The sequence below is a fragment of the Aythya marila genome (assembly GCF_965140915.1).
Source record: "Aythya marila genome assembly, chromosome: 22".
Lineage (NCBI taxonomy): Eukaryota > Metazoa > Chordata > Aves > Anseriformes > Anatidae > Aythya > Aythya marila.
The window spans coordinates 428,224-455,997 of record NC_139063.1 but is presented as its reverse complement, the minus strand read 5'-3'; the positions used below and the strand labels follow the sequence as shown (position 1 = coordinate 455,997).

At 45.5% G+C, this 27,774-nt stretch overlaps 1 protein-coding gene across 1 annotated transcript; it reads left to right on the top strand.

The window, feature by feature from the left end:
- GRHL3 (grainyhead like transcription factor 3) lies at positions 1–27,493 on the top strand. The gene is made up of 16 exons (XM_082777304.1): positions 1–99; positions 10,162–10,348; positions 11,053–11,114; positions 12,683–13,019; positions 13,315–13,394; positions 15,234–15,387; positions 16,365–16,476; positions 17,177–17,271; positions 19,029–19,187; positions 19,825–19,903; positions 20,320–20,453; positions 21,317–21,351; positions 22,085–22,173; positions 22,318–22,403; positions 23,441–23,505; positions 27,318–27,493. The coding sequence occupies exons 1-16, from the start codon at positions 83–85 to the stop codon at positions 27,430–27,432; spliced, it is 1,806 nt and encodes a 601-aa protein (XP_082633430.1). The 5' UTR covers positions 1–82; the 3' UTR covers positions 27,433–27,493.
- The last annotated feature ends 281 nt before the right edge of the window (positions 27,494–27,774 follow it).

Genomic DNA, 27,774 nt, shown 5'->3' with positions numbered 1-27,774 from the left:
GCAATGTCTGTGCTTAGCAGGTACTAGCAGGGAGAAGTCGTCAGAATTTACCGTCCGCAAAGATTTGGAAACGTGGGGAAATATGTCTAACGAACTCGAGTAAGTAGAGGTTGCTTTATTTACCTGGTCCCCCTGTGTGTAGGCTGAGGGCTTTTTCTCAGGCTTGGTTAAGGACTTTAGGTCTGAATGAACTGGACTCCTCGGGTTAATCTGTCCAGCTGTTAGCAAATGGAAGTGAAAAAATGGACGGGAACTTTTTTCAGGCTTTCTGTCCCTCGCTAACCTGTTGCTGCTCTTAAGAGAAATTGCTTCATTTCTTAAGAGAAATTGTTGTTATTTAAGAGAATTTTTTAAATCATGATTTATTTATTTATTTATTTATTTTTTCCTCCAGACTAAAACTTAACACTTTAGGTTTTTGTCTAGAGGCAACTCTCTTCTGCCTCAGCCCAACAAAATCTAACGTATGCTACAGTGATCCTATGTTGTGTTTTTTTTTTGGTTTTTTTTTTTGTAGAGAATACCTTCCAAAGTATTTACTAGTTTTGGATGAGTTTCTAGCATTTTTTGTTTTGTTTTGTTGTTTTTTTTTGGGGGGGGAAGAAAGGGCATAAGAGAGGGGAGCACATTAAAGTGAATGGATTCACATTATTCTATCAAGTAATAGAATTGTTACAAACTGTAACTGATCATATTCATTTATTTTGATTTTTTATTATTTTTATATATATATTTTTTGAAATCAAGGAAAAGCATTTAACATTTTGCTGATTCTGTATAACTCTTCCCTCTTATCTTGGGACATCCAAAATATTTTGGACTTTGGATACTGATGGTTATGCATTTGCCTAGCATGCCTTGCACCTCTGGAATACGAGCAAAGGAATGTCATAATAGCATGACATGATGTGCTAAAGGCTGGTGGTATATTGAACTGTGATATAGAAAATTAGTGAATGCTGCTGTCAATCTAGTCTTAGAAAGCTATCTAGTTATGTAGCCCCATATGAAATAAATCAAGAAATGTATTAATAATAAAATTTATTAAAAATATACACACAGATATGTGTATATCTGGGTACAGATATAGTGCTTCAGAAGGTTTATTTTGAAAGAAAAAGCACGTACCTGTATATGTTTACAAGCCTGACGGAGGTATTGTGACAGCTAATCTCTTAATAACTGAGAGCCCTGAAAAGGTGCAGCACTGATTATTATTTTATGTAAATACTGGGATCCGTATGCTTGGATCGATTAAGAATCAGTGACTTAAATTTTCACCTTTGAACTCTTTGAGTAATTTATAGTTGGTGTTTTTTAAACTTAGAGTCAGGCCATGTGGTTTACTCTCAAAATGCTAAAGAGCATTTCTGTGTGTACACAGAGCATTGCAGAATTAGATTGATGTATTACTAATTACGGACTGGGGCATTATGTTACCTGATGAATTACATGGTTGCTTGACTCTTCTCTTTCTAACGGACTGTTAACCCCTGTGCCTTACACATGAGAAAGGGGGAACTGATGGGAGTAGCATCCCTTTTGTGATTCAGATCTCAGCACCAGAGACTGATAAAGATGCAGAGGTTGCTATCTGCTTGCAGTCCTTAGCACAGATCTGCATGGAGCTTTGGTTACCTCGGTAGGTAAAAGGCTCTGCAATGTTAGTCGAGATTGAGCCCGCAGACACATTCACAGATCTCTGAAAACCCCGCTTTAGTTCACTAGTCCACAGCTGGGGAAAATCTGTCTGGGAAGTGCAAACAAGTGGGCCTTGCAGACAGGTGGGCCCTGCAGGCAGTGTGTGCTGGTGCTGCACTGTGGGGCAGGTACCTGCGAGCTCTCCCAGAAAGAAATCGTGAGCACAAAGGTCCTGAAGGGCCTCACTGCAAAGCTCCGCTGACCAGGGAGCAGGATGCCAAAGGCCCAGCCACCAGGTTTGGGCAGTTTTGGGTGCTGTGCCTCGGTGGGCAGGAAGCACTGGGGGGAAGACGAGCGCTGTGAAGAGCTGCTGGGCCATGGGACTGGCGCAGTCGTTGTTCACCTCTGGACAACACTGGGCTAAAGTCATACAGGGGCAGCTTTGTGGACACCAGTGGAAGAGATTGGCTCTGGGGACAGTTTCAGAGGATCTGGTAAGGGCAGCAGTGCCTGTCTGTCCGTCTGGCAGAGATGAGGCTCTTTTACGCAGCCCCCACAACAAGCTGAGCTGTGCATGTGCCCAGATGTAGCCGACTGTCAGGAACCTGTGGTATCCCTGAGGACTGGTGCTGTCACCCAAAATGACAGGGAGAACCATCTCTCATCTTTCCCTTTGCAACTTTAATTTCTCAGAAAGGACTGGGAAGAGACTAGCATGGCATGAGAGAATGAGATGTTTTGCCTATTATAAAATATTCTAACTGATAATTTCCATAGTCTTCTATATTGAACTTATGTCTAATGCTGCAATGCGTGGGCTTGAAGGAGTTAACCAGGAGTTACTCCCAGTTGTGGTTTTGTGGTCGAAACCATGATCGCCAGAAGCAAATTTTTGTCATGCATAAGGTGTGTTATTAAAACTTGAGTTATGCTCCTGGTGAATGAAAAGTTAAAGCCCTTTTATAAAATCCTGGCAGTAAAGCACACAAGGGATAACCGTGCTGAAGCAATGTACACTTTCAAGGGAGATGTGTTTTTTCCTTTCTTTATTTTTTAATTATATAAAGAGAAAGAGAGATTTGTAAATTAAAGAAACAACAACCAAATAGCTGCTATGCAATTCAAAACAAAGAAGTAAAAGCTCTCTGAATAAACTCTAGACTCAAAGCAGAGATAAATCAACATTTACATAGTATCTCTGCTTTGATGCTTTGGGTCACATTTTCAATTGATTGGTACACCAGCATACTTCCAATGAAATTTGTTGAACAAAGACAGTTACAGTGATGGGGATCTGCTCCCACTTGTCCAGTCTGCCGTTCGAGCTGTTGATCAGCACAAAGTGTTTATCCGGAAATGCACTTACACGGACCTGCACCTGCGAGCGCTTCGCTTCAGCTGACTGGCAGAGACCGCTCCCGATCTGTGCCTCGGGTCCTCCCGTAGTGTGTTCAAGGAAGGCGAAGGCAACAGCCGAAAAGTCCATTAACCAGGAACTGAGTTAACATCTGATTATGTTCTGGCTGAAACTCTGTTGCTAATACCCAAGTTTCAAAGGCTCAGAAGATAAGACAATGTGATGGCTTGTTTGTTGTTATTCCTCTAGGTGTTACGTTTTTCTGGCTGGTGGCTGTGGTTATGGGTGAGAGTAGCAAGGTGTTAGACACTGTGAAACATATGATCCAAAGTGGTCCTTGTTCATAACCAGAAGTATTCAGAGGAAAGGGGCAGGGGTCATTTACCAAGATACTTGGCTCCCAGGTGCCAGCCACCTACTGTATTAAATTTTTGTTTCTTCTCTTTATTCTGTCTCTGCCAAGCATCCGAGCTGTGATGCTTACTCTCAAGAAATGCATTATTTAATGGGGTTATACCTAGAATGAAATGAATCATCCTTGTTTGGCAAAAGCATTGTTCAAAACACATCATGAACTTTTTTGATTAAATAGCAAAGTGAGAGGCTTGCCTGGCCTTGGGGACATATGTTCAGAGGGTACTCTTGCGGCCAAGCACATTACAGGAGATCTTGCCAGCTGAGTGAGAACTGGCCAGCCTGAAAAGTCCCTCCAGGATAGGAAGAAAGGGAAAAGCAAATGGGGAGAGCCGACCTGGGCTGCCTCTCCCCAGGTTTGCAGAGAGATCAGAGTGCAGCTGAAGAAGGTTCGTCTGCTGCCAGACATCAGGCAAGGAGGTGGGCAGGGGAGCGAGGTGCATCAGGTGAGGCTTGTGGCAGCTCTCCTGCCCTGACACACGCTTCCTGTATCCTCTTGGGCAACTCACTGGAGAACTCATCTCACCCACCTTCAGCCAGCTGCAGTCCAGGTGCCAAGTTTGTTAGCTGACTGAGTTTGCAGTCAGCAGGAAGAGCCCAGCACAGCCCAGACTAAAATGGGTGGACTGAACTGTCCTGTTGGCTCTCAGAACATGAAGGAGGCCTGAGACTCAACATGTAACTCTGAAAAAGCAAATTTTTGGTAAGCTTAATATTAGTCTCTGCTCTTACTGCATTCTGAAGTGAGTGCTGAGCATCAGACAGGAAAATGTAACTCCAGGAGACAGCCCCATTATTAAGTGTGTAACTGCAGGATCCTCTGTCAGGATGTGACGAGGGAAGTACAGAAGCTTGAGTAAAACTGGGCTCTGTTCTCTGTCTGGGATCCTAGGCCCTGCTACAGTGCAAACAACATGTAATTGCTACATTAAAACCTGATTACCTGAAGAGCAGGAGAAAACAAACAAACTTTGTCTCAAAAGATTGCATATTACTTTATTGCTACCATTGTTTTTTTTCATCCAAGTCTTGTAAAGCTGTGATTTGTATTTATTTATTATTTCTTAAAAGTCACATCTCTTGGAGTGAGGTGAACAGATGAGAATTAAGAAGTAAAATAGCCAGTAGCTAGGTTGTTGGATGTGGAAGCTCTGGAAGGAAATCTGTAAGCACTGAAAACAAAAGCAGTAACTGGAAGCACCCAATTCTCCAAGTTATGAAGCCCTCCTTGTCATTTGTAAGCCTTCTCACGGTGTTGGAAGGACTGGGAGCTTCAATACAGTGCGTGCGTGTGTGTTAGGTGCTGGTGGAGGGGAAGGTTTGTGTTCATGAATACATGTACACACAAGGTGTCTCCTTATCTGTCTACAGGGAAAATAAGAGAGTAGAAGTTTAGAGCAGTGTTTCAGACATGCCAGGTGACAGCAGACGTTCACTCAGAGGCCCTTGTTCAGGGCCTGTTTGTTGTGTTCTCCCTTTGAAGGCAGATCGCCCTGAAACTCGGGCGCCTCAAAACTGAAGCATCAGACATCACAAAGCAGCTCCTGAAAAAAAAAGTAGTTGCAATTCCTGAACTGCAAACTGATTCTGTGCTGTAATTTGTTATGTTAGGCAGGAAAGGCACTAAAACACGAATCATTTGTGAAATATGATTGTGTGGGTGGATAGTTCAAGGATGATGTTATCAGGTAAAACAATACCAGCTGGTGTCCCCCCAGCATCATTCAACACCGAATTGTCGGTGGAACCCTTCAGGCTAGCAAGGCAGGAACCAGTCCAGTGCTTGTGAGGTTTATAGCAGAGATTCGGATCTAGTTCTGTTCCTTCACCTTCACTGAGCATCCTTGGACAAGTCGTTGTAATGTCAGTTCCCGTTCCTCTGTTTCTCCTCCTGTGATAGTAAATAGCTCCAAAAGCATGGAGTTAGGCTGGTGAAAAATGGAAGAACTTTGAGTTTGGATCTAGGGTTTATGGTTTGTTCCTGGCAAGTCACTCGGGCATACCGTCTCCTGGAAGGTTTGTCTGTGGGCTCAGGCTGCAAACCGCTCCAAGTGGCTTCAGCTCCACGGGCGAGCTGGGGAGGGGGCTGCATCCTGGAGCCGGGCAGGGCTCTCGGTCCCCAGTGTCTGCCCACGAGGCACGGCGCCTTCCCCCTGTCCCACTGTCTGTGAGTGAAACAGAGCTGAGGGATGGCTAGGAGACATCTGGCTGTGGTGCCAGGCTCAGTGCTGCACTGCCAGAGGCTGATCATGCAAGTGAAATGCCCCTGAAGAAATCCAGTGGCCCAGGGTGCGTTTTCACCCAGTTGCCAGTGAAAATACTTCAGGCCTGTAGGCAGGGGAGGTCAGGGCCCTGAGATTCAAGGTCTCTTAGGTCTTTCACACCTGAGAATCAACACTGTATTGTACTTGGCATCTAGGCGACATTTCTCATCGTTAGTCTGTGTGTTTCTTTGTTTTTCTTTCCTGGCTCTGTCTCTCTCTGGATTTTTGCCCGACTGTGACAGTACACATGCAGATAGTTGTACGGCTGCATTGTCTTTAGATACGCTTTTATTAAACTTGTGAAGATAGAGTAAAAATCAGAATATAGCTCAGAAGTTTGGATTTATAAACTAGGCTGTTCTATGGGATGCTGTTCTTCCTCTGCAAGGGGGCCTGATTTACAGGCTAACATCTCCACCCTGAGAAAGCAGACATAGTAAATGCTGCTGCTTTTGTCCTGCTCTCCCAGGTGTAGCAGGGATCTACTGATGAGAGACTCTTGGGAAGCATCAGGGTTATCTCATTAGGGAGGTGAGTTCAATGCACAAAACCAGGGCTAATAATAGCCGCCCCCGTGTGCATGGCCTGGGATATCTCTGAAGTCCTATGAGCTAGGGTCTCTGTTATGAGGCTTGGAATTCCTGCTGCTGGTTGCCATGGGTTCCCCATTCCTTTGACAACTTGATGTTTCCCTGTAGCCATCAGCATCTGACATGGCCAATATTTAGGTTGCAACCTAATCAGTTATGGGAAGAGAACAAAGACAAGCAACACAAAGCTTAAAGGCCAGCAAAACCACCCACTGAAACCCAATAAAAGGCAAAAGGAATACAAGTGTTTCTTTCCTGCTTGGCTGATCTCCCCACCTGGACCCTTTGGGCATATTCTCCTGTTTCAGCATAACCTTGAGTGTTTATTCATAATCAGGAGGCCACTGTTATGGAAGACTTGACAGATAAATTGGGGAAACACGGATTGGGTGGGATGGAGCATGGAAAGGAGGCTGGTATCACCTTATGGCAAATTCTAAACTGTTTGGAAACAAATAGACTGCTCCCTTCCTAAAATCATGCCCCGCTTTGCACATGACCCTGAGGCCCCAGTGGGGTGAGTCTGTGCACACAAGAAGGGAGGCCGCTGGGCCCATGTGTTTGTGTTTCACCAGCCGATCCGCGCTTTGTCTGCACTGCTGCACCAAGGCAACTGCCTGTCAAAGGAACGTTTGTTTTGCCAAACAGAGCAGACAGTTTGCAGTGGACAAACATGGTATAACTGCATGGAAGAAGCATCACAGGGAGTGATGAAAGTGAAGTTCACATGTGTTTGGATCTGGATTTGGATCCAGATCTTTCCTGTGTCTCTACTTCGCATAGATTGCTAATGCTGAGTTGGAGGTAGGGTGTAGAAACGAACCAACGTGATGGCATGCTGTGGCTGCATGAACTGATGTGCATCTGATGTCAAAAAGGTGCCTCTAAACGTGTCATCATATCTGCTGATCTCCTCACATCACCCTCTTTCTTTAGGCATTGGTAAAACCACCACACTAACCCTGTTGGTTCTTTGGAATAAGGTCAGAGCAGTCTGCTCTGGAAAAGTAAGGTGGGATGGGGTCTGTGTTGGGTCTCATCTGCAGAACTGCCCCAGCTGCAGGGTTCTGTCTGAGACAATAGTTGGCTCTACAAAAATTAATTTCAGTGACTGTTAGGTATCATATGAACCCATATGGAAGAAACAAAGTGGAATAAAGAGGATGCCCATAATGTCAACTTGGTCCAGGTCCCCAGCTGGGTGAATCAGTGCAAGCTCCCTGGGACCAATGCAGTTGCCAGAGCGTGGCAGGAGCCACTGTGTTGGCTGGGCTGTTGGCCCCCTGGCTTCCAGGGCCTTTTCCAGTCCCTTCTTTCTGCTGGAGTTTGCTGCTTCTGTAATGGGAGTAACATAAGGCAACATGTGCTCACATTCTAGGTCTCCTCCAGTTTAGTGCATGCATTGGGGCTTTAAGAAAGCACCTTTAATTTAACAGATTTTGGGTAGGGTGGGTTTTCTGTTGTGCCACCTCTGCTACAGAGACAGTTTCTCCTAGAAAAGGCATGAGGTGGGCAGGGATGAGGTATCAATGTCTACAAGCATCATAGCCAGGGCTACCCAGCAAAGCCAGAAATCACATGTGGAAATAAGATGTAGGTTCCTATGGGACCTTTCAAGCTTGTATTCTTTGTAAGCTGGACACAGCTGCAAGTGATTGTGATCTCGAACTCCCCCACCCATGTTCCTCTGCCTCCAAAGTGTAGACAAGGTGATAAAATCCTAAAGCAGCAGCAGCTCATGCTTATGGTGGTTGTGCCACGCCGGACAGACAAAGCGGGGAGGCAGAATGGAGTCGCAGAACAAGGAGTGCCTTGGTTGAGAGCTTGGGTGAGGGAGAAGAAAGCTCCAAATCATTTTTCCTGGTAATATCTGTGCTTTTTTAAGCTCCTGAATGCTTTGTTGCTACATCCTACCATGGTGTGTTTATCTATGTTGATTACAAGTGATAGGAGTGGAGTCTCACCCTGAGAGCAAGCTCTGTTGCTGCCTATTCTTCCTTGAGAAGATCGGATTGAGAATGGGTGAGGATTCCTGTCCAGACAGGACTGAACAGCCCATCGCCAAGTCGACAGCAGTGAAATCTGAGTCATGCCGATTGCTCGCCTTGGAGACAGCAGCGGCACTGAAGGGGAGGGAGGGCTGCGTGAGAAATGCTAAAGACAACGAAACTCACAAAACACCTGGTGAAGTTTCATGCATGAGGTGAAACCGGTGCTAGCGCATCATCACGGCGTGCGAGGGAGAAGAGGAGCGAGCTCAGCATCGCCGTTATTCCGGGGCGCGATGGGAGCTGGCAGAGGACAGACCTGCCACCAGGAAGCTGCTGCTCTCTCTGCCAGCCTGAGCCCAGGTCCCTGCCACCAGTGAGCATTGAAACCAGTGGGAATGGGGTGCCCTTACTGGCTTACTGTGCAGGAGCCAGGCTGCCTTAGCTGGGCTCTCAGGGAGAACGTCAGGGTCACGTCTGCACCCCTCCAGTTTCCAGCCCATGAGCATCTGCCGAGCACCTGGCTCTTCACTCTGTCGGCTCACACTAAACGGGCTGGCAGTGCCTATCCTGGTTGGCAGTAATTGGGAGTTTCAGAGATGCCAAATTCCTTTCAAGATAAATTATTGTTCTCCAAGTGATTCACTTAAAATTCAAGCCCAGGCCTCATTACAAACGTATGGAGAGTAAGGTAATGGAAACATATTATTCCTTATAAAAATGACATTGAAGTGCAATACTCATTACCTGAATTCCTGTGCATTTTCTTTGCCTTCCCATAGAAAATTTAGCAATTGAAAATGTTCTGCTCTTGGCAACTTTGAAGATTTAAAGCCATTTTACTTCTTATTTTTCTAAGCCTCTTCCACTAACAAAAAAAAAATGTTTCCATTTGATGAAAAAGTCATTTCTGACTGCAAAGCTTGTTTGTTTTCTTATGGTGTGTGCAATGAGCTGTGGTGGTGACACCGTGTACACGTGGCTGATGGACGTGACAGGAGCACAGCCCTGATTCAGCCTCTCCTGAGTGGGGTGAACCTGCAGCACGGAGCACCCAGGGGATGTGTGGAAGCACTTCTGTGCTGCCTGCTAGTAGGATTTGCTGGAGGAAAGGGAAAGATGACCAATATTTGGGTAATTATGTACCTGACAGTTTATTAACATAAGATGGAGAGACCCAGAGAAAGTACCAGTAGAGAGAAGAGGCAGGACGTTTTTTTTGTATGTTGTTTCTCAGCACATGTAGTCCCATCCATCTGTCATGTAGTTTTAGTGGAAGGATGTTGTGATTTGCCTGTCTACTTCCCTCAAAGTGAAATCATTTACTAATGATTGAAAAACAAAACAAAACAACAACAACAACAACAACAAAACAACTTAGAATGGAGCTAAATTTTAAATCCATAAACAGCAAAGAAAAATGAGTTTTGTTTTCTTCTGGGTAGGTCAAGTTCTCTGAACGCTGGGTGATATTTTGTGGTCTGCACTGGCCTTTACCTCAAAGTTCACAGAACAATTTTACAAAGTTTCCTGATCATATTGCATCCGGGTCACTGACCAACATCCTACCCTGACAGCACGTGCTCTGGCTGGCCAGTACATGTGTGTATGGGGGGAGCAGCCGCAGATGTTGAGGTGTTTTTTTTTTGCATCCTTGGGGCAGGAGGAGGGATGCAGAAGTACATCTGCCTCTGTGCAGCCCGCCAGAGACACTCTGGCCTATTTTTGACAATAGCTACAGGCAGGATTAGGAGTCCCAAGGAGGCTGGGAGTTAAGCACCAGGAAAGCAGCCCTTCTCCACTCCAACAGTGCCTTTGGGAAGCCCTTCGTGTGTTCAGCTGGGTGGCATGGAAATTTCTGTGGAAAATTAGTATTCTTCATCCCTTGCTTCCTCTGTCTGGCTTAGTTTTAGATCTGTGCGCCTGATGAAGAATGACACCATGAACTTCCAGAAGTTCTCCTACACCAGTGAAGATGAAGCCTGGAAAACCTACCTGGAGAACCCCCTGACTGCAGCCACCAAGGCGATGATGAGGGTGAATGGAGATGATGACAGCGTGGCTGCCCTGAGCCTCCTCTATGACTACTACATGGTATGTTCCTATTGGGGCTGGGTGTCTTGGGGGAGTCTGTCCCAGAGGAAGAGTGTGAAGGTAAAACACGCTGAGCCACCTGAGGAGAGCACCCACCTCTTGAACTCTTTGTTGTTCGTACAGTGATCCCTGTATAATGCCCACAGGCATAGAGTGCCACTATTATCCCCAGTGCACAGATGGAAAACTGAGGCATGAAAGAGCCTCACACTGTAGAACGAAACCAGAACAGGGTGGAAGACTGAAACTGGGTGTCTTGAGTCTCAGGCTGGTGTTCTTTTTACATGACAGCTTTCTTGTAAGAAATAGGTATGCTTTGAGAGACATGAAGTTAAAACAACAATGTGCTTTGCAGACCCTAGCAGCTTAATTTTTTCCAGTGCTGCTGCAGGATGGGGCTTAGTGAAACGTGGGCAGGATTTACACCTAATTGAAATCAATAAGACTGATGTTCCTATTCAGCTGGGTGTTTTCAAAAGTCATTCCCAGGACAAGATGGTGTGGCTTGCCTAAAGTTACCTTGGGAGTCCGTGGTAGAACCAGCAGGAGAGCCCAGGTCTCCTGTGTCCTCGCCCAGTGTTTATTATTCACGCAGTGTTTTATCTATGAGACTTCACTTGCCACACAGACAAGGCTAATTTTGCTTCTGCTTTCCATGAATAAAATCTGACAATAAACAAACTCTTTGTTCTGCCTTGTTCTAGGTCCCAAAGGAGAAGAGGATTCTTCCGTCTGGTATGATGGGACGCAATGAACTAGGAAAGAGGTTAGCTTCATTTTTGCTCTCTATAGCAGTCTAATTCTCCTGCTGCTGCTTGCATGCATGATGGGTCTTTTAGCTTGCATAAAATAAACATCAAAGCACGGTGTTATTACCAACAACAGTGGAGGTTATTAACCCTGAGACATATATTAAAATTCTTTAGGCCAAATCCCAAGCAGGTATAAATTGAGCTACACCCATTTACACAACTGAGGATCTGTCTAGCTGTGTTCAGAGTAGTTGCACTGATTTGCAGTAGCTAAAGAATTTATTTAAAGAATTTATTTCCTATTTTGTTCCAGTTGGAAAGGGAAAAGGGAATAAGCATTGGCAGTGAGAAGGGAATGACGAAGCTCTCTTCTGTTCACTGGGCTGATAGGGATTTCTGTTCCAATTGCTTCTAGTCTCCCAGGATTCTCTTCCAGTGACTCCCATTTGTCCTTTGAGGTTTTCAGATAATTAACTATGAAATTAATAACTCATTTGCCACTATGAGTTCAGTTCCTCTTCCTGGATGCTGTATACTTTGGCAACCTTTTCTGGTTGTCTGTTTTTAACTATCTGACAGAATAAGCCTCTTAAATGATACTTCATTTCTTCTACATAAGTAGGCCAAGTTAAGCTGTTTTCTCCTCTCTGAAAGGCCACTGCATTCTGAACAGTATTTATAGCAGTGGAATGTTTTTTTATTAACTACATAGATTTCACCATATACCTGAAGGTGAAGGTCTCAAGGCAGAGTGGGTGGGAGCTACGCAATCAGCTTTATTTCCTTTAGGAAAGCTCATGCTGCCAAGAGGTGCGAGGGTTGATAATGTGGGGATTGGTTTGTTTTCTGAGCATGGTAACAGGGGCAATAAACCACCTCTTCCCACCTGAGCAAGGGCTGCAGAGCCAGCAGGATCACAGTCACTGCTGCAGAAGGGATCAGTTCTTGGGATGCTGCACCAAGGGATAGTTTGTGTGTGCGGCAGGAATGCATTTTGTCCATGTCTTTATCACCTGATAGCTCCTATACTTGGTCTCTTCTGATTTGAAGCTTGAGCCATACATCTCATTGCTAATATTGCAACCTTTCACTCATCTCATGATCTGTGGGAGTTTTGCCTCCTAAGTTCCTGGAGTTGTGTCAACTAGTGCAAGTCAGCTTTCTTAAAAAATAAAATAAATTCATTGCCAATGAGCCCTGAAAAGACCACCTAGCAGTTATATTCTGTATCTTCCCTGCTGCTCTGAGTGTTTAATAGCCTAAATAAAGAAGTGATGGATGTAGGCCCTGGATCTGCAGCTCCTAACAACGTCTAAACCATATTTTCTGATTCTGTGTGATCATCCTTTATCTGCTGAGCACCTCTGGCTCTTGCTGATTGCACTGAGAGGTGTGTGAGTGAGTGGAGACTCTTGGGCCTGTCAGATCTCCTGTATCAAGCGGGAGATGTACGCTGCTGACTCAAGGTCAGCTGGCAGCTAGACTGTGCAGTTTGCTTCCCAGCAGTGCATTAAGGCTTTTGCATCTTGCTGGGGTTGTCCACCCTCTTCCCTGGTTTGAGACGGGATCCTTTTTCCACCAGGCACTGCCATGGAATGGAATACGACCCAGAGATCGCATCCTTTGATGGCTCAGCCCATCTCATGAAGCTCTTGTCTGAAAACACTTCCATGACCCAAGAATATTGTGAGCCGCAGAAGAAGAATGGCTTAAATCTTGAAGGCATCCCTACTCCTCACAAACCAGCCATGCTTCCACCAGGTGTTAGCAAGCTGGATGCCACACCGGACACCTACATGGTCCCTCCAGCGGATGTATATGACAACAGCTCATTGAACTCCCTCTTCGAGACCATCCCTGTGGCCCCAGCACAGCAGAGGTGGCAGCCAGACAGCACTTTCAAAGAGGATCCCCAGGAGGTCAGAGCTGTTGGTTGCATGCTGTCAGTGCAGCCCAGGGGGTACTGCGTGACACTGTCTCTAATTTGGGGTTTGCTCATGCTGGAGTCAGTGGGAGCTTTGCTTTTGCATTACAAGCTTGATGCCATTTGCATTGAATTACTGGGGGGTTTACACTGATTTTAGAAGTAAGATAAGACTTTGAAATGAGGCTCCGTGTTTTAACAGAGGCCTCTGTTGTAATGACTGGAGAAGGTGAATCAACAAAGCAATATAAGTTTCTAGTTTTGACTGTTTTGTTTCCACTTTTCTACAGTCGCTTCTCTTCAGTGATATCCTCAAACCCCAGCCAGAGCCACCTTGCCCTGAGAGTTACGCTACGGACAGTGTTAAGAGGTAACTGCCAGTCCATGACCTTTGGGTTTCCAGGGCACTTGGCTGTGTATGTTTCCTGGGGAAAGACCGCAGCCCTTTCCTTGCCCCAGTACCAGTGTTGGCAGGGACCATAGCAAATTTAGAGATGTCACAGTTTTTCATGCCTGTCCCTGGTGTCTTAGAAGCAAGTTGCTCTTCCATGACATTTTAGACACAGAAGTTTATGAATTTTAGTGTGTGAAATTTGAAGCAGGGATAAGGATTTGAAATGTTTCATTGAAAAGGGATCAAACCCAGTCTTAAATTCAAGTTACTAGATGGATTTGGGCCAGCTCATGCTTTTAGTGTGGTTCAGATTGTACTCTGTTGGCCAACCTGGTGTAAATCCAGTGCCAATTGTTTTCACTGCTGTGGTCACATCTCCTTAGCACCTTAGCCCAAGTGAAGATGTGGCACTGAGGTCTCCCATGTGAGGGTTTGTTGGGTGCTACAACCCCCTTTCTGGGACCACTGCACGGTTCCTGTGTAGATCCAGGTGGCTGCACCATCCTTCTACAAACTACTTGGAATGGGGGTAAATGACAAAGAAAATGAGGATGTCAGCTGATAAGGGTGAAAAACAGCCTCCTCCTAATCTAAAGTATAGGTTCTTACTTAGGGTTTAGCACTGTTAGTGAACATTTATTACATGCCACTGCATCTCATTCCTAAAACATGAGAGAGATTCCATCCTCTTCCATCCCTCTCTCAGGCAGAGCTTTTCTGCTCTAGATATCATTTCAAATCTCCAAGTAGGTAGCATTATTCCACCTCCCACTTTTTATTTGCCTCCTGAATCACCTGGCTCAGTGACTCAGCTGCCAGACGTGGGGATTTTCACACAGACATCAGCTCACGCTCATGAGTGAGAGGCTTTCTGTTTGCTGTTTATTCCTGTACTGAAGTTCTCTGGCTCTCCTGGCTCTAGATAAGAGGAGTTGCCAAGTCTGTCTTCAGAGATGGCATCACTGGGGAGGTGGGAGCAGGAAAAAGAGTTGGTGACTAAACAGGAATATGATGATCTTCAACTCCCAGGCAGCTCAAGGGTCTGTGTGAAAGCTTGTGTACAGGTGATGGCTTGCACAGGTTCCCCACAGAAGAAACGTTTGAGCTGTAGCATCGTGGTTTGAATGCTCATAGGTGCTGGTGAATGTCCAAGAGCGGGCCTTCTGGAAAAATCAGGCTCCTCTTTTAAATTTGCCTGTCAACAGTTATGCCTTCCTCTGTGTAACACTACTGATATTTTCTGTAAAGACTAAAGGTACTGTCCATGAAACTGAGAGTTACAAGCTGGGCTTCTAAATCATTTTTAACCACCTGGATAAACAAGCAGATGTCAGTGACCTGCAGGTCCTCCTGTTTCTATAGGACCCATTAGGACACAGTCCTCCTGGGTCAGCCACTTGTGGGTGTGAATTTGGAGACAGTAATCTGAGTTCAGGACATTTTAAAAGTCTCATCACAAGTACCTATTTCGGTTTGGTTTGGTCCAGGCTTTTGACTGTGCAGTGGTTCTGTAGCCATCCACAGAAGTATACTGGTTACAATAATATATTGGTGTTTTTTTTAAGCAGAAACAAAAACAAAAGGTAAAATGAGGATATTGGATAAGTGCTGTTCCCCAGAGTGTTGGAAGGATCACTATGTGCTGAGCTGCAAGGTGCTTGACCACAGCTGTGAGATGGGGAGTAGGGCAGACTTCTACGTGTGCGGTGTCTGTTGCCTGTAAAGATGGAGACTTGCATTTGTTTTGCTTTTGAAGTGAAACAGCAGTCCGTGCTTATTCATCATACTCATCATTCTCTCTTTGTTCCATACAAGTGACTTTGAATACACTCTGGGGTCGCCCAAAGCAATTCACATAAAATCTGGGGACTCTCCCATGGCCTACCTCAACAAAGGACAGTTCTACCCCATCACACTGCGGACAGCTGGAGACAGCAAATGTTTACACTTGTCCTCAAATAAAGTGAAGGTAAGAGACAAGCTGACAATTTTGCTGACACATGCTATAATCAGACATCCAGCAATTGTGCTGGCCTGGGAACAGACCTGAACATGAAGAGTAATGGCTTTGTGGCTCATGTTGGCTTAAAGTAATGAATGGGACGGATTCACTCATAGCAAACTAATCCTCTGATCCACAGCAACAGCTTGCATGTTACCTGTCAATTGAAACCTTTCAGTCAGGACAGAGATGCACAACATGCCTCCCTAGTTGATGGTTGGCTGGGGGCTCTGGTGGGAAGATTGCCCAGAGAAGTTGTGGATGCTCCATCCCTAAAAGTGGCCAGGCTGAATGAGACTTTGAACAACCTCATCTAGTGGAAGGTTCCCTACCCATGGCACAGGCATTGGAACTAGATGAACTTTAAGGTTCTTTCCAACCCAATCCATTTGAGGGTTTATGAAGACTTCAGTACTGGAAACAAGTGCCCTATCTTGATTCTGGGATGTGTGTCAAGGCTTCAGAGTCACCCCCAAGTCTAAGCTGAGCTTGAGCTCCCACCAAAGAAATATGGTCCTCCAACCCTGAGAGGTATCTAGGGGCTAGACTTTGGACATCGCAAGACTTGCAGGATTTTTGAAACTGAGAATGTGTAGGAAAAGATCTTCTAGAGTGTCTCAGTTTAATACATACTGCAGCATTACTAACAATTTCCCAATGCAGGATGCTTGCATGCCTTGGAGTTGGTGGAAACACACGGGCACTGCAAGCAGGGGGCATAGAGGGCACCTTGGTTCTGCTCTTGGCTCTGTGGCTGCCTGTTTGTATGATCATGGTCAAGTCCCTTCCTCTGTCTGCCTTAGGTCCCCCAGCAATAAAACATTAGCAGTGACACTAAGCTGTCCTTGGCCAGTGCATGTATGCACTGGATGGAGAGGGCAGTGAGGGCACGAAGCATTATCTTGCTGTGTGTACTGATATGGGATATCCTCACTGTGTTTCAGAGTGTTGTGATGATTGTTTTTGACAATGAAAAGATACCGACGGAGCAGCTCAAGTTCTGGAAGCACTGGCACTCCCGCCAGCCCACAGCCAAGCAGAGAGTCATTGACGTTGGTATGAGCATGGCTGTCAGACTGTGATGGCTGGGTGGGGTTGATAACTTCTAGCAGCAGTTCACTGAATTTCCAATACACAATAACATGGTTGCAGCTCAAAAATCTGGCCTGGGGGAAATCAGGGAGGAGCAGGCTGGTCTGCTGGCTTCAGATCCTTTCTGTCTGGTGATCTTTTGGGGATTTAAGATGGTGTTTGCCAAGTGTAGGGACATAAGTGAGGAGCTCAAGATACATCAAAAAGAGCCTCAGTCAGAGGAACAGAGGCTGCTAAATTATTTTGGCTCTTACAGTTGTGACCTATGTCCTCTTGGAGTCTAGAAATCTGAGCTAGAAAAGGCTTTGGTACTGCTTGTCCTTCACTGCCAGCATACAGGGTTTACAGTGAGTTTTGCTGGGCCAGAGAGATGTTTTGCCTGTCCAGCACAGCATCTTTCTGAGCACCATGCCAAGCACCTCGTGGCTCGGAACAAGACATGTTTGTTTGAATTCAGAACCAATGTATGCTGACTTTGCATAAAATCACTACTCAAATAGCAGTCAACAGCCAGGACCTTCGAGTCATTTCTGGCCTTAGTTATGCACACTAAAATTTATCCATTGGTCAGTCAGTGGGAGGCAGGCATTTGGGGAGTGGAAAGCCTAGGGAATGCAAACAGTTTTGTAGCCAGAGTATAAGCTGCTTCTTCATTGCATTTCAGCTGACTGCAAAGAAAACTTCAACACGGTTCAGAACATTGAGGAGTTAGCCTACAACGCGCTCTCCTTTGTGTGGAACGTCCATGAAGAAGCAAAGGTACAACCTGCCCGTGGAAGGGAAGTGGGAAGCCGTGGTCTGCAGCAGAACTGTAGCCTGCTTTCTGCCAGCCCAGCCATGCTCCCCCTGCTTCTCAGCTGAAAGGCAGAGTTTCAAATCCAAACAATGCCATTCCACTGGCCCCAGGTAGTGTTTGTCTGCCAGGACAGCAGGGAAGGACACCGTGCTTGTGTGTGTGTTTAAGCATTGCCATTAGCTAATAAACATTCTAGCTACACCTGAGACTGACTCAGAGATGTTATTTTAGTGCTGATGGATAACTGAAGAAAACTCTTTGCAGCAGATAGCCTAGATGAGGGCTCTACTCACATGTGGGTGAAATGTATTTGAATAAACCACAGCTTAGGGAACAAAGACCCTCCTTTCAAGGCAGCATTTTGATGCATAAATGACTGACCACCCTTTTGTGAGTTGTGTGATGTGGAAGGGAGCCAGGCAGGTCACAAGATCCCTTTTGACCTTAAAATCTGCAAGGCTTATATTGACATCTTTCCTGTGTAGTGAAAGAAGAGCTCTCTTCTGCATCTCTTCAGAGTCTCTTGTTAGCGCTTTGCTATTTAGTGTGAATTGAAAAGAGCATATTAAAAAAAAAAAAAAAAAAAAAAGGAAAGAACTAAGAAAAAAAGAAAAGCATAAATCCTGTCTCTCTGAAACTGGTAGCTTGGGAAAACTCTGGTTTGCTTTGGGATTTCATTAAGTCATTCTTTTAGCCCAAAGGCGACCTTGGTCTTTTACAACCCAGGAGGTTAACAAATGTCTTCAAGGCAAAGTTGTCAGAAATGGAAATATGTCAGGTATGTGGCAAGCCCTCAGGGGTACCTCAGTAAAACTGGATTTAACTCTTAGCAGAAACTCTGTACATGCACTGGCCTGGGGCTAGTGAAGGTGAGACTTCAGAGACCTGCAAGGGCTGGGGGGGTGGATCAGGTATTTGGGTCGTCTGTGGCACCTGTTACCTCTCTTTGTGCAATTAAACTTCACACCACAGATAAGTGGTTTCTTTTCTATATGCAGGTATTGACTAGATCTGACACTAGGTTTCAGGGCTGTAATCTTCAGCCAAAGCCCTGCTGAAGGAGCTGTGTGGGCTTCACCAGCTGCAGATCTGTCCCGAGAGCCCAGGGGAAATTTCGGGGTCACACAAATGAGTTGGCGTTGTGGAGATACAGTGTGAATTATGTCTGTGCTCAGCTTTTCTTCATAAGTTCCCATTGGAGGTAACTCCATTCTAGTGAAAGGAGACCAGCGTAGGATGAATATTTATTTAACTAACAGCAATGATTTGTAATTCCTCGAGTTGAAGCCTAGCCTTGCTCCCTTCCTCCAGGGCATTGCTGTCTGAGGGTCCCTTGTTCAACTAAAAGATCAGAAATATCAGCAAGAATATCCCCAGGCAGACTTTGCATCTGATCTGAAGCTTCCCTGAACTGATGGGAGTGGATAGCTGAAGTGTTAATAGAGACAATCAGGCATGTAACAGAGTGCAGTATGATAAAGGGTGAGCTGTCCACGCAACAAAGCTCTTTCTCCTGGACAGCCGGCATAGATGATGTGGGATAGTGCAGCTAGAAAGGACCTGTAGGTGGGAAACCAGCAGCCCATGTGCATGGCCAAGGCTGGGGGGGTTGGAAGCATGTCTCAGGAGCTGCTTTTGTTCCTATCCCCTGTTCTTATTTCTGTTTGAGGCTAATGTTTTAAGCACCAACAAGCTATATCAAATCTGTTCCTATTTGCAGGTATTTATTGGGGTAAATTGCCTGAGCACCGACTTCTCCTCCCAGAAAGGAGTGAAAGGTGTCCCACTGAACCTCCAGATAGACACCTACGACTATGGCAATGGAACCAGCCAGCTGGTGCACCGTGCTGTCTGCCAGATTAAGATATTCTGTGATAAGGTAGAACATTGCTTTTCCACCAGGTTGTCTGAGAGGAATTTTAAGCTGCAGTGACTCCACAAGAATAAAAAGAAAGGTGGTTGGAGGTTAGAGCAGCATAGCAGACAGAGCTGAAGAACAAAGATTGTTTGGCCCCCTCAGATGAGCGAGACAGGACAGCTGGGATGTGTCTGCACTACCGAGGCCTTTACAGAACAGGGTCCTGAGAAAGTTTTCTTCATATCAGACCTACATAGGACTGTGCCTCATAATTAATGTCTAATTCTGACAAGTTCTTAAAAAGCAGAAAAGATTAGAATCTCCCTTAGAGGTTCTTCCCCAGCCTCAGATATCTTCTAACAGAAACATTTTGCACAGCTATTTTTGTCCACAGTTTTCATTCATAAAATTTATTTTTTATTATTTATTTATTTATTTATTTATTTTTACATATTTTTTTAATGTATAAGTATCAGAAAGTGCACACTTACCTCCTTTTTCTGGGTGGTCTGTAGCAGGTCTCTGAGATGATTATTTTTCATAAAGGCTGCCTTTACTTCAATGTGCTTGCCACCCAGAGATGGCCAGTAAACCCTCTATTGCCAATGCTATGTTAAAATTTTTCAATGCCCTAATTTTTGCCTCATCTTCCCCACAGGGAGCAGAGAGAAAGATGCGGGATGATGAACGGAAACAGTTCAGAAGGAAAGGAAAATGCCTGGACTCCAATAACAATGGTCAGTGCTGGTGTTTGTTACCTGATCTGAAGCATGTTGAAATTCCCGTAGGCCTGTCCGTTAACTTCCATGAAATCTGTCCCTGGGTATTGCCAGGCCTGACGAAATCAGCACTATCCAGAAACAACTTGTCAGCCAGGTCCCCGCCTGGTCTCCTCCTACCAAGCGTCTCAAAGCCTCTTATCAATACTAACCAACATTTCTGAATTGTCTTGGGGTCTTGGCAGGGAGCCTTCCCAGGGGAGACAGCAGTGGGCTAACCCTAAAGGCCTGGGTCTGCTGGGTCCCATCTACAGATGGGAGATATTTCTAATATTTCTGCTGGGAGACCTTGGGCGGGCACTTTCCCCACTCTGCATATAGTTGCCTCTTAAATAGCCATCTGAACAGAGATGAACTGGACTTTCCATTTGTAGGTCTGAAAGGCTGTTTGCTCTCCGGCTTCAGAGGGAATGAAATCACATTCCTGAGGCCAGAGACTGACCTCGAAACCCAGCCAGTCCTGTTTATCCCCAATGTCCATTTTTCAAACCAGCAGAGGTGTGGCACGGTAAGTCCCTTCAAAAAACAACTTGTTGCCCTCATCAACCAGTCATCCCCATCATTTCCAAACTGATCAGTCCCCCAGACATGACTTGCGTTATGTAAAAAAGAGAAAATCAAACCACAGCTCTTCATTGGAGATTGGTGAACTTGAAGACATAGCTTTGGTCTGGATAGTCATGCAACAGTGATAGGCAAGACAACCTTCCCAGGTACCTTCCAGCCAGATTTTATTCCTGTGATTTACACACATTATCTGGAACTTCCACCGAAGACTGGAGTAGTGGGAAAAATATTGGCAGAGAATAAACTATTGAAAATGTAGCCATATCAGTCCCTGCATGTGTGGGACATCTCTCACTTCTCCTCTGCCCATCTATCTGCCCTTGAGCCTGAGAAATCCTAGACTCAGCCTTCTTCAGAGCTCATCAATATTTCCTCAGAAAACAATGTCTCAGTTTGTCAAAACTGGGGGAAAAGCCATCTGTGACAATACTTTAGCATCCCGCTGCAGTGTCTGCTCTACTGATGTATCACATCAAAAAAAGGGACTGGAAGAATTTGGTTTGCAATAGAAGAACTGACCAAGAAATGGCTGGTCCTTGATCCCAAGAAGATGATGAGATTTGATCTGCTTTTTGGTGTAGCTAGATACATCTTTAAGTGTGTCCTAGACAGAGGAGGAGAACCTAGATAGGGCTTTATATCAGTTTTTATTTAGTCTAAGAAACACATATAGATGTTTAATTGCCTTCTCAAGGAAAAATGGATGGATTGGGAGGAAGGGAATCGCATTAAAACGTCACCATGTTGTCCCTCACCAGTGGTACTGTGTATGCTAAAAGATCAATGTTTCCTTTCCATTTCAAGGTGCTCCCTCCTGCTGTTCCCAACTCTTCAAACAGGTAATTTTGCAGCAATTTGCCTTTCCTGTCCATCTGCTACTCTATTGCTTTGGGAACATTATGGTGGTTTAATATCTATAGGCAGCACAATATCTATAGGTGTAAAATAACAGAGCAGAGTGTCTCCCTGAAGCCCTTGAATGTCAAAATATTTGTGAAACCTTGGCTTAGAATGGACTAAAGGGATGCAAAAACACAGATACACTTCTTCCCCTGTCAGTGTCACACTCCAACATGAGTCTGGTCTCTGACTCTCCTGCTGTTCTTATAGAGACAAAGTTTGAAAGACAAAAAAAAAAAAATCACAGAACTATCACTGAAGGGTTCACATAACCAGAAGCAGTTACTGCTGTAAAAGAATTTGGAATGAAGTAGAAATCACACTTGCAATGTGTTTAGAGTGGGGAGAACCAGATATTTACCGTAGGCTTGATCCACTGTCATTATATCAATAGAGAACAAGAACATGAAGGACATGAAGGTGCAAAAGGATTTTTTTTTTTTATGATGTGATACCAAAACCACTGCCTACATTCACTGACCTCCCTCTATGCATTAGACAGGAAGTTGCAGCTGTGGTAGATACTCTGCTGCCATAATTACAGAACCAATATTTAATTGTGGGATGTTTGTTGGAATAATCAGTTGTTCAATCAAAAGTAGAATTGCTGGAATTGTTTTGTTTGCTACTATTGTTCTGTTTTCCTGAGAGTATTGTGTTCCTTTTGCTTAGGCTGCCCTTGAAACGGAGTGGTACCTCATTCACAGATGAGTTTGACCCGATACCTCCAAAGCAAACCAAGGAAGAAGATCCTCAGAGAGGTAAGCCTTGGGATGGGAACTGTTCTTGAATGCCGTGTGTCACTTGATTAAAGTAACTCTTGATCCTGAATTATATGAAGCCACATAACTCTGAAAACATGCTGAAAAGAGCCCTGATTCGATGCTATGCTTTATCTGTTTCAGTGTTGTTGTATGTGCGGAGGGAGTCAGAGGAAGTGTTTGATGCTCTTATGTTGAAGACACCAGATCTCCAGGGCCTCAGAACAGCTGTAAGTGTTTTCTAAAAATCGTGGCACACTGCAGATAGTAGGGTGCTGGTACTTGACATATAAGAAACTGGATATAAGACTGCTTATATCTGATGCCTGCTTTCTTCTGAGAATGGAAATGGAAATTGTGAGTACAGGTGAATTCTACACACAGCTCCTGGCTTGGGCTACATGTCGTTAGTGCTCCAGAGGGGAAAAACACACTGTCTGAAGCCAGTTCTGGCTTTGTGCTGGAATTCCCTGTGTTGTGTTTGAGGAGCACACAGGCATATTTCTGTGATGATTATCAGCAGCGTCCCTGATAACCTACCTCTCTTTGGGGATTACTGGGAAGGAAACAAACAATAAATCTCCCAGATTTGGGATGGCTTTATGGCTGCACTTTAGGCTCTGTTGGTTTTACAAACTTTTAAAAATAGAGTTTGAAAAATGTCAGCACAGAAGATTCAGAGGATTCTTTGCCATCTTCTCCTTCCCCCATTCCTCACCACAGAGAGTCACAAAACTCTACAGAAAATGCTTGTGCAAAGGCTACAAAACTCCCCTTCCACCCAAGCTTCCTAAGACTGTAACTGTACTTGCCTAGGAGAGCTCTGCAGGAAATCATCGCAGGTCAGATAAAACCTAAGCAGTAGCTGCAGTCAGATGCATCCACAGCAGACACAAACACTTTCTGTAGCATTTTCTTTCACCTTCAGATGCATTATATAACAAAAAGCTGTGTTCTCTATGCCCAGCAGTCCCAAATAGGCCAGGGAATGAAAGAACGAAAACAAAGATTATTTCCCAAGGTTCGTGGCCTGTCAGTAGCCATCAGAAAGAGAACCAAGACCAAGCTAAAGCCTGCTATCTGCTCATTACAAGACACGAACATGTTCAAATTGTCATGTTCACATCATCGCTTCAGACTTTTTTCTTGAGTAAAACTGAGGGGGAATCCTTTGCTGCTGAATAGCCCTAGCTCAGTGTTATCTTTGATTTTTATCATAGGAATTTCAGTTTACAAGTACAAAAAATTGCCCTGTTTTCTCTCACAGATTTCAGAAAAATATGGGCTGCCTGAAGAAAGCATTTATAAAGTCTACAAAAAATGCAAAAGAGGGTAAGCTAATCTCTCATCTGCTTTTATGCTGTGCCTCTAAAACCCCATTCTCTTTGGAATCCTACCATAGGCTGAAATAGCATTTTAACAAGATAATAAAAAGTCAAGCCATGTGGGGTCTGTGCTATTTGGAGCATATAAAACTCAGATCTTTCAGGGCTTTAAAGATTTGGGATAGTGCTTGTTTGTATTATATATGTGTGGAGTGTAAAGTCTCTCAAGGAAAGGAAGCTGGATGAAGGAGGAATTGTTTGGGTAGTTTAATGGGTGATCCCTTATGTCTCATTCTGAAAGCCTGAGGTTTTAGAGAACTTATCTTACTGCCATCAGAGAAGTATAAATCTTTGCTTCTCCAAACCAAATGGCTAAGTGTCCCTGGCTCAGAAACAGATCTTAGAGCTAAATAAAAGTGTGGACAGCCCCAGTAGAGACAAGGGGCAATCTGAAAGGATTGTCTGTTCCCAGCTTTGCCATCCCATCCCCAGACCGGGGGGGTCAGTAGGAAACTTGACATTGACTTTGGGAGGTGGATCAGACCCTCCTAGGCACAGGTGGCTCTTGCGCAGCCAAGTACAGAAATGCAGGTCCTGCTTGAGAGACCTGCCACGTGCTGCTAGGAGACAGGTGCAGCTCTGCAGGGAGTGGGCAAATGAGGTTTGCAGTAAATGTGGAATGGCTTCTCAAGTGATTCCAATGTGGTCTTTATTATTGACTGATCCATGTGGATCTCCCCCATGGCTGAGAGGGAACGGTGCTGGTTTGCATGAGCTGAGGACCAGTTGTTGAGTCTTCTGTGGAGGGCAGCAGTCTTGCTGTGGAGCAAAGTGCTACTTTCAGAAATGTTTTCTGGACTGATGAATTCCTTCTGGGTCATGCCTATCTCTGGCAGAAAATTCTCCCTTCAGCTGATGGAAAGGGAAAGACTCATAAATTCCCAAGCTTATTTTCATAAAGCTAAATCCAGAGTTCTTCTTGCAGAACAAGTGTGATACAATCAGGCTTTGCAAGCACCACTGACAGCCTGGGAGATGAACTCATTGTTGTTGCTGGCCTTGGTCCAAATTCTGAGCATGGGGAGAGACAAGCAGAAAAGCAAGGCTGATGACAGGTCCTGCATCGTGCAGTCCCATGTTCTCACTAGCATGGCCACCCTGAGTTTCTCCTCCATGCTGTGATGTGGTGTCACTGAAGTGGGAAACCAGTACAGTCCCCTCACCCGTAAATCCACCATCAAGCAACCTTTCTGAGTTCAGGAGAGTTCTTAAATGTGGTCTGAATTTTAAGCCTCTTGCACCTGCTCCTGAACTCAGGTCCCTTTGTACTGTCAGATGCTGCTCATCCGATATCCCTAGAAATGGAAAAGACAAAGATCAGCACTGAGAGCCCCAAGAGAGGGGTTGTCCCATACACCTCCCAACAGACTGTGCCTCGAGTCTGGTTTCAATGAACAACTGCGAGTGACAAGGTGGTCAGTTTGTTATTGCAGTCTCCAACTTCAGGACTGAGCCAAAGCTCAGGTGTGTCAGCTGTGGTGGTGGCTTGTGATGTGGCCATTACAGGTCATCAGACTGTCATCAGGTTTCTGAACCAGCTGACTGTGAGCCACAGCACTGCAAGAGAGATCCAAGCACTGATGAGTTTGCAGGTGGACCAGGAAATGGCACTGCTTCAGGGGAGAGGCCACCCTTACTTTGTTTTGCTTTGGTTTTGGTCATTATTTGATCTGATAAGTAGTGAATGTGGTTTAATAATGATTGGGAGGGAAAACAGGCAGGTGTCTTTTCCATCTTTTCCACAGAATGGAGAAGCAAAGAAGTATCTCATGAAAAGAAAAGGCAACACCTGGGAATTAGACCCAAAACATATTTTGACAGTTTAATGAAAGCTCAACCTGATGCCATGGATTGCTGAAGTGTGGGGGAAATACAAACTTTTCTCCAGTCTGCTGGATGGCAGGGTCAGACACTGCTTCCTGCTCCCCCAGATTAAATTTTCCCTTGAATGATTTTATCCTGTTGCTCCACCCTAAACAGTCTTCTCTTGGTAATTACAGCTTGAGGGACAGATCTTCATCTGATTTAAATTAGTGAATCTCAGTGGTACAACCTGGGTTGATAGTAGGTGAGGACCTACTATCAGCCTGGGCTTTCTTAGTGTGATGTCCTCATTCAGATGAACTTAATCTCAGGGTTACTCAAGAGCAATAATGACTGATTTAGTATCTTGTTGAGGTCTGGACTGGAAAAAACAATACAGGGCTCAGATTTGTAATCAATACTCCCCTGAATCTTCTGTGGTTTGGAAATCTGATGGAAGCACAGTAGCAAGAGGCACAGGTGACTTCTCTGGCTTCCTGCGCTAAGCCAGGAAAGGCTGGAGCTGCTCTGTTGCAAGCCGTTTAGTGATGAGCTGCCCTTGGGGATCCACTGTCCCTCTCTGCAGGCACCCATCCGAGACCAGACTCCTGGGGCCCAGGGGAAAAGAGAGGATCCTGTGGGGGTGGAGGAGCAGGACCCCATCACTGGCACATTGTGTGCTTGGGGTTTGGCAGTACAGTGTCAGGTACAGTGGCAGCAACGTGCAGTTGCCTCCTTTCGTCTCGGCTGGCTGCCTTCGTGGGTGAGAGATGTCACCCGGGTGGATGTGGTGTGAGGGCAGAGCTCCCACCCGCACTGCTGCACACGTGAGGCGCGCTGTGCCAGGGCTCTGAGCCTCCCCCTGCGTGCGGTGGTGGAAGGGGAGCAGCCAGCTGCTGCGACCCACAGAGGGTCACCAGGGCCCCGTGTTTGAGCTGGTTAAACTGTTAGATGCTCGATCTTTCGTTTTTATTGTTTTTAATCTTGGCTTCTGGAGCATTACACAATTAATGCTATTGCTCCATTAATGACCCCAGCAGGAACCTGGAGGGGATTTGCTTTCTGCAAAGAAAGATAATTTGTTCTCTTTGTTTCCTCCAAACAATTACAAATTTCACATCTGATTTATGGGAAAACAGTGGGGTGATGCAAAACTGCCCCGTTACTTCCATTGCAATAACGAAGGGCTCTTGCCTGGCACAGAACTGCAGTCCCGGGTTTAAGTCAGCTCTTGAAATGTTTCCTTCTCCCCATCTCTCCGTGTGATTGAGCCTAGGTCGGAGAAGCTGCACGATCTGCAGCAGGGTTGGAGGTGTGCCCCAGAGCACAGGGAGGAACTTGCCAGCGGCTGGCCCAGCTGGCTCCACACGCTCTCTGCGTGTGTTCCTCGTGGAAAGGGCTCCCAGGCAATGCTGAGGGCATGTCTGCATGGGAGGTTGTTCTGGAACAGAAGGGCATCCTATTCCAAACCACTTACATCTGCTTCCAAAGCAGTCTCAGCTTGTTCAGAATAATGCACCCCTAAAAACACCCAGGCAAGAAGTGAGGAGTGAGCAGTTCTGCTCCAAATTCACGCCCTCCTGTAATCCAGATTAATTTGCCTGTGTAGCAAACACTGGGCCTAGGCATGTTGAGGGTAGAATTGCAAAAAGCACTGCAGGATGTTTCTTTGTGTTGTTTCGGAGCTTCAATGCCCTGAGCTTTCCAGACCAGGAGAGGCAGATGCTGTGGGGCCGTGATGCCGGGAGCGGCCCAGCTCCTGCAGCAACGCGGCGCTGACGGAGCAGTGACGGGGGGTGTGGGTGATTTTTTAACACAAACTTCGTGTGGAGAAATTTCAGGGAGGGTCACCCCGTGCCACAAGGCTTTGTGGGGACCCTGAGCACACAGTACTCAAATTCCAACAAGGCTTTTCAACGTGCTGTGTCTGACCCAGACATCCTCACTGTCCTGTAGGATCCTGGTGAACATGGACAACAACATCATCCAGCACTACAGCAACCATATGGCTTTTCTCTTGGACATGGTGGAAGCAGAAGACAAGATCCAGGTCATCCTCAAGGAGCTATAAAGAGCCGCAGGCAGCACTTACTGGGACTTCTCTCAAAGACGGCAAGTTTGACCCAACAGAGCTCAGCCTAGGGCCTCGATTTGTTGCCTTTACTTGAATACACTGCCTCTGGGGAGGGACTCGGCCTCACGGTGCCTGGCCAGAGACTGCTTGGAAGATCTGTTACTGATGTGAACGTGGAACTTCTCTCTACTGAGTTTATTATTATTATTATTATTTTATATTTTATTTTATTTTATTCTCTTCTGGCAATGGGCCTGACCTTCTGTTTTACAGCTGGGAACATGCAGCTACACTAAGATGGCTGTCAGAACCCAGGCAGCGGCAGGGGACTGCCTCTGC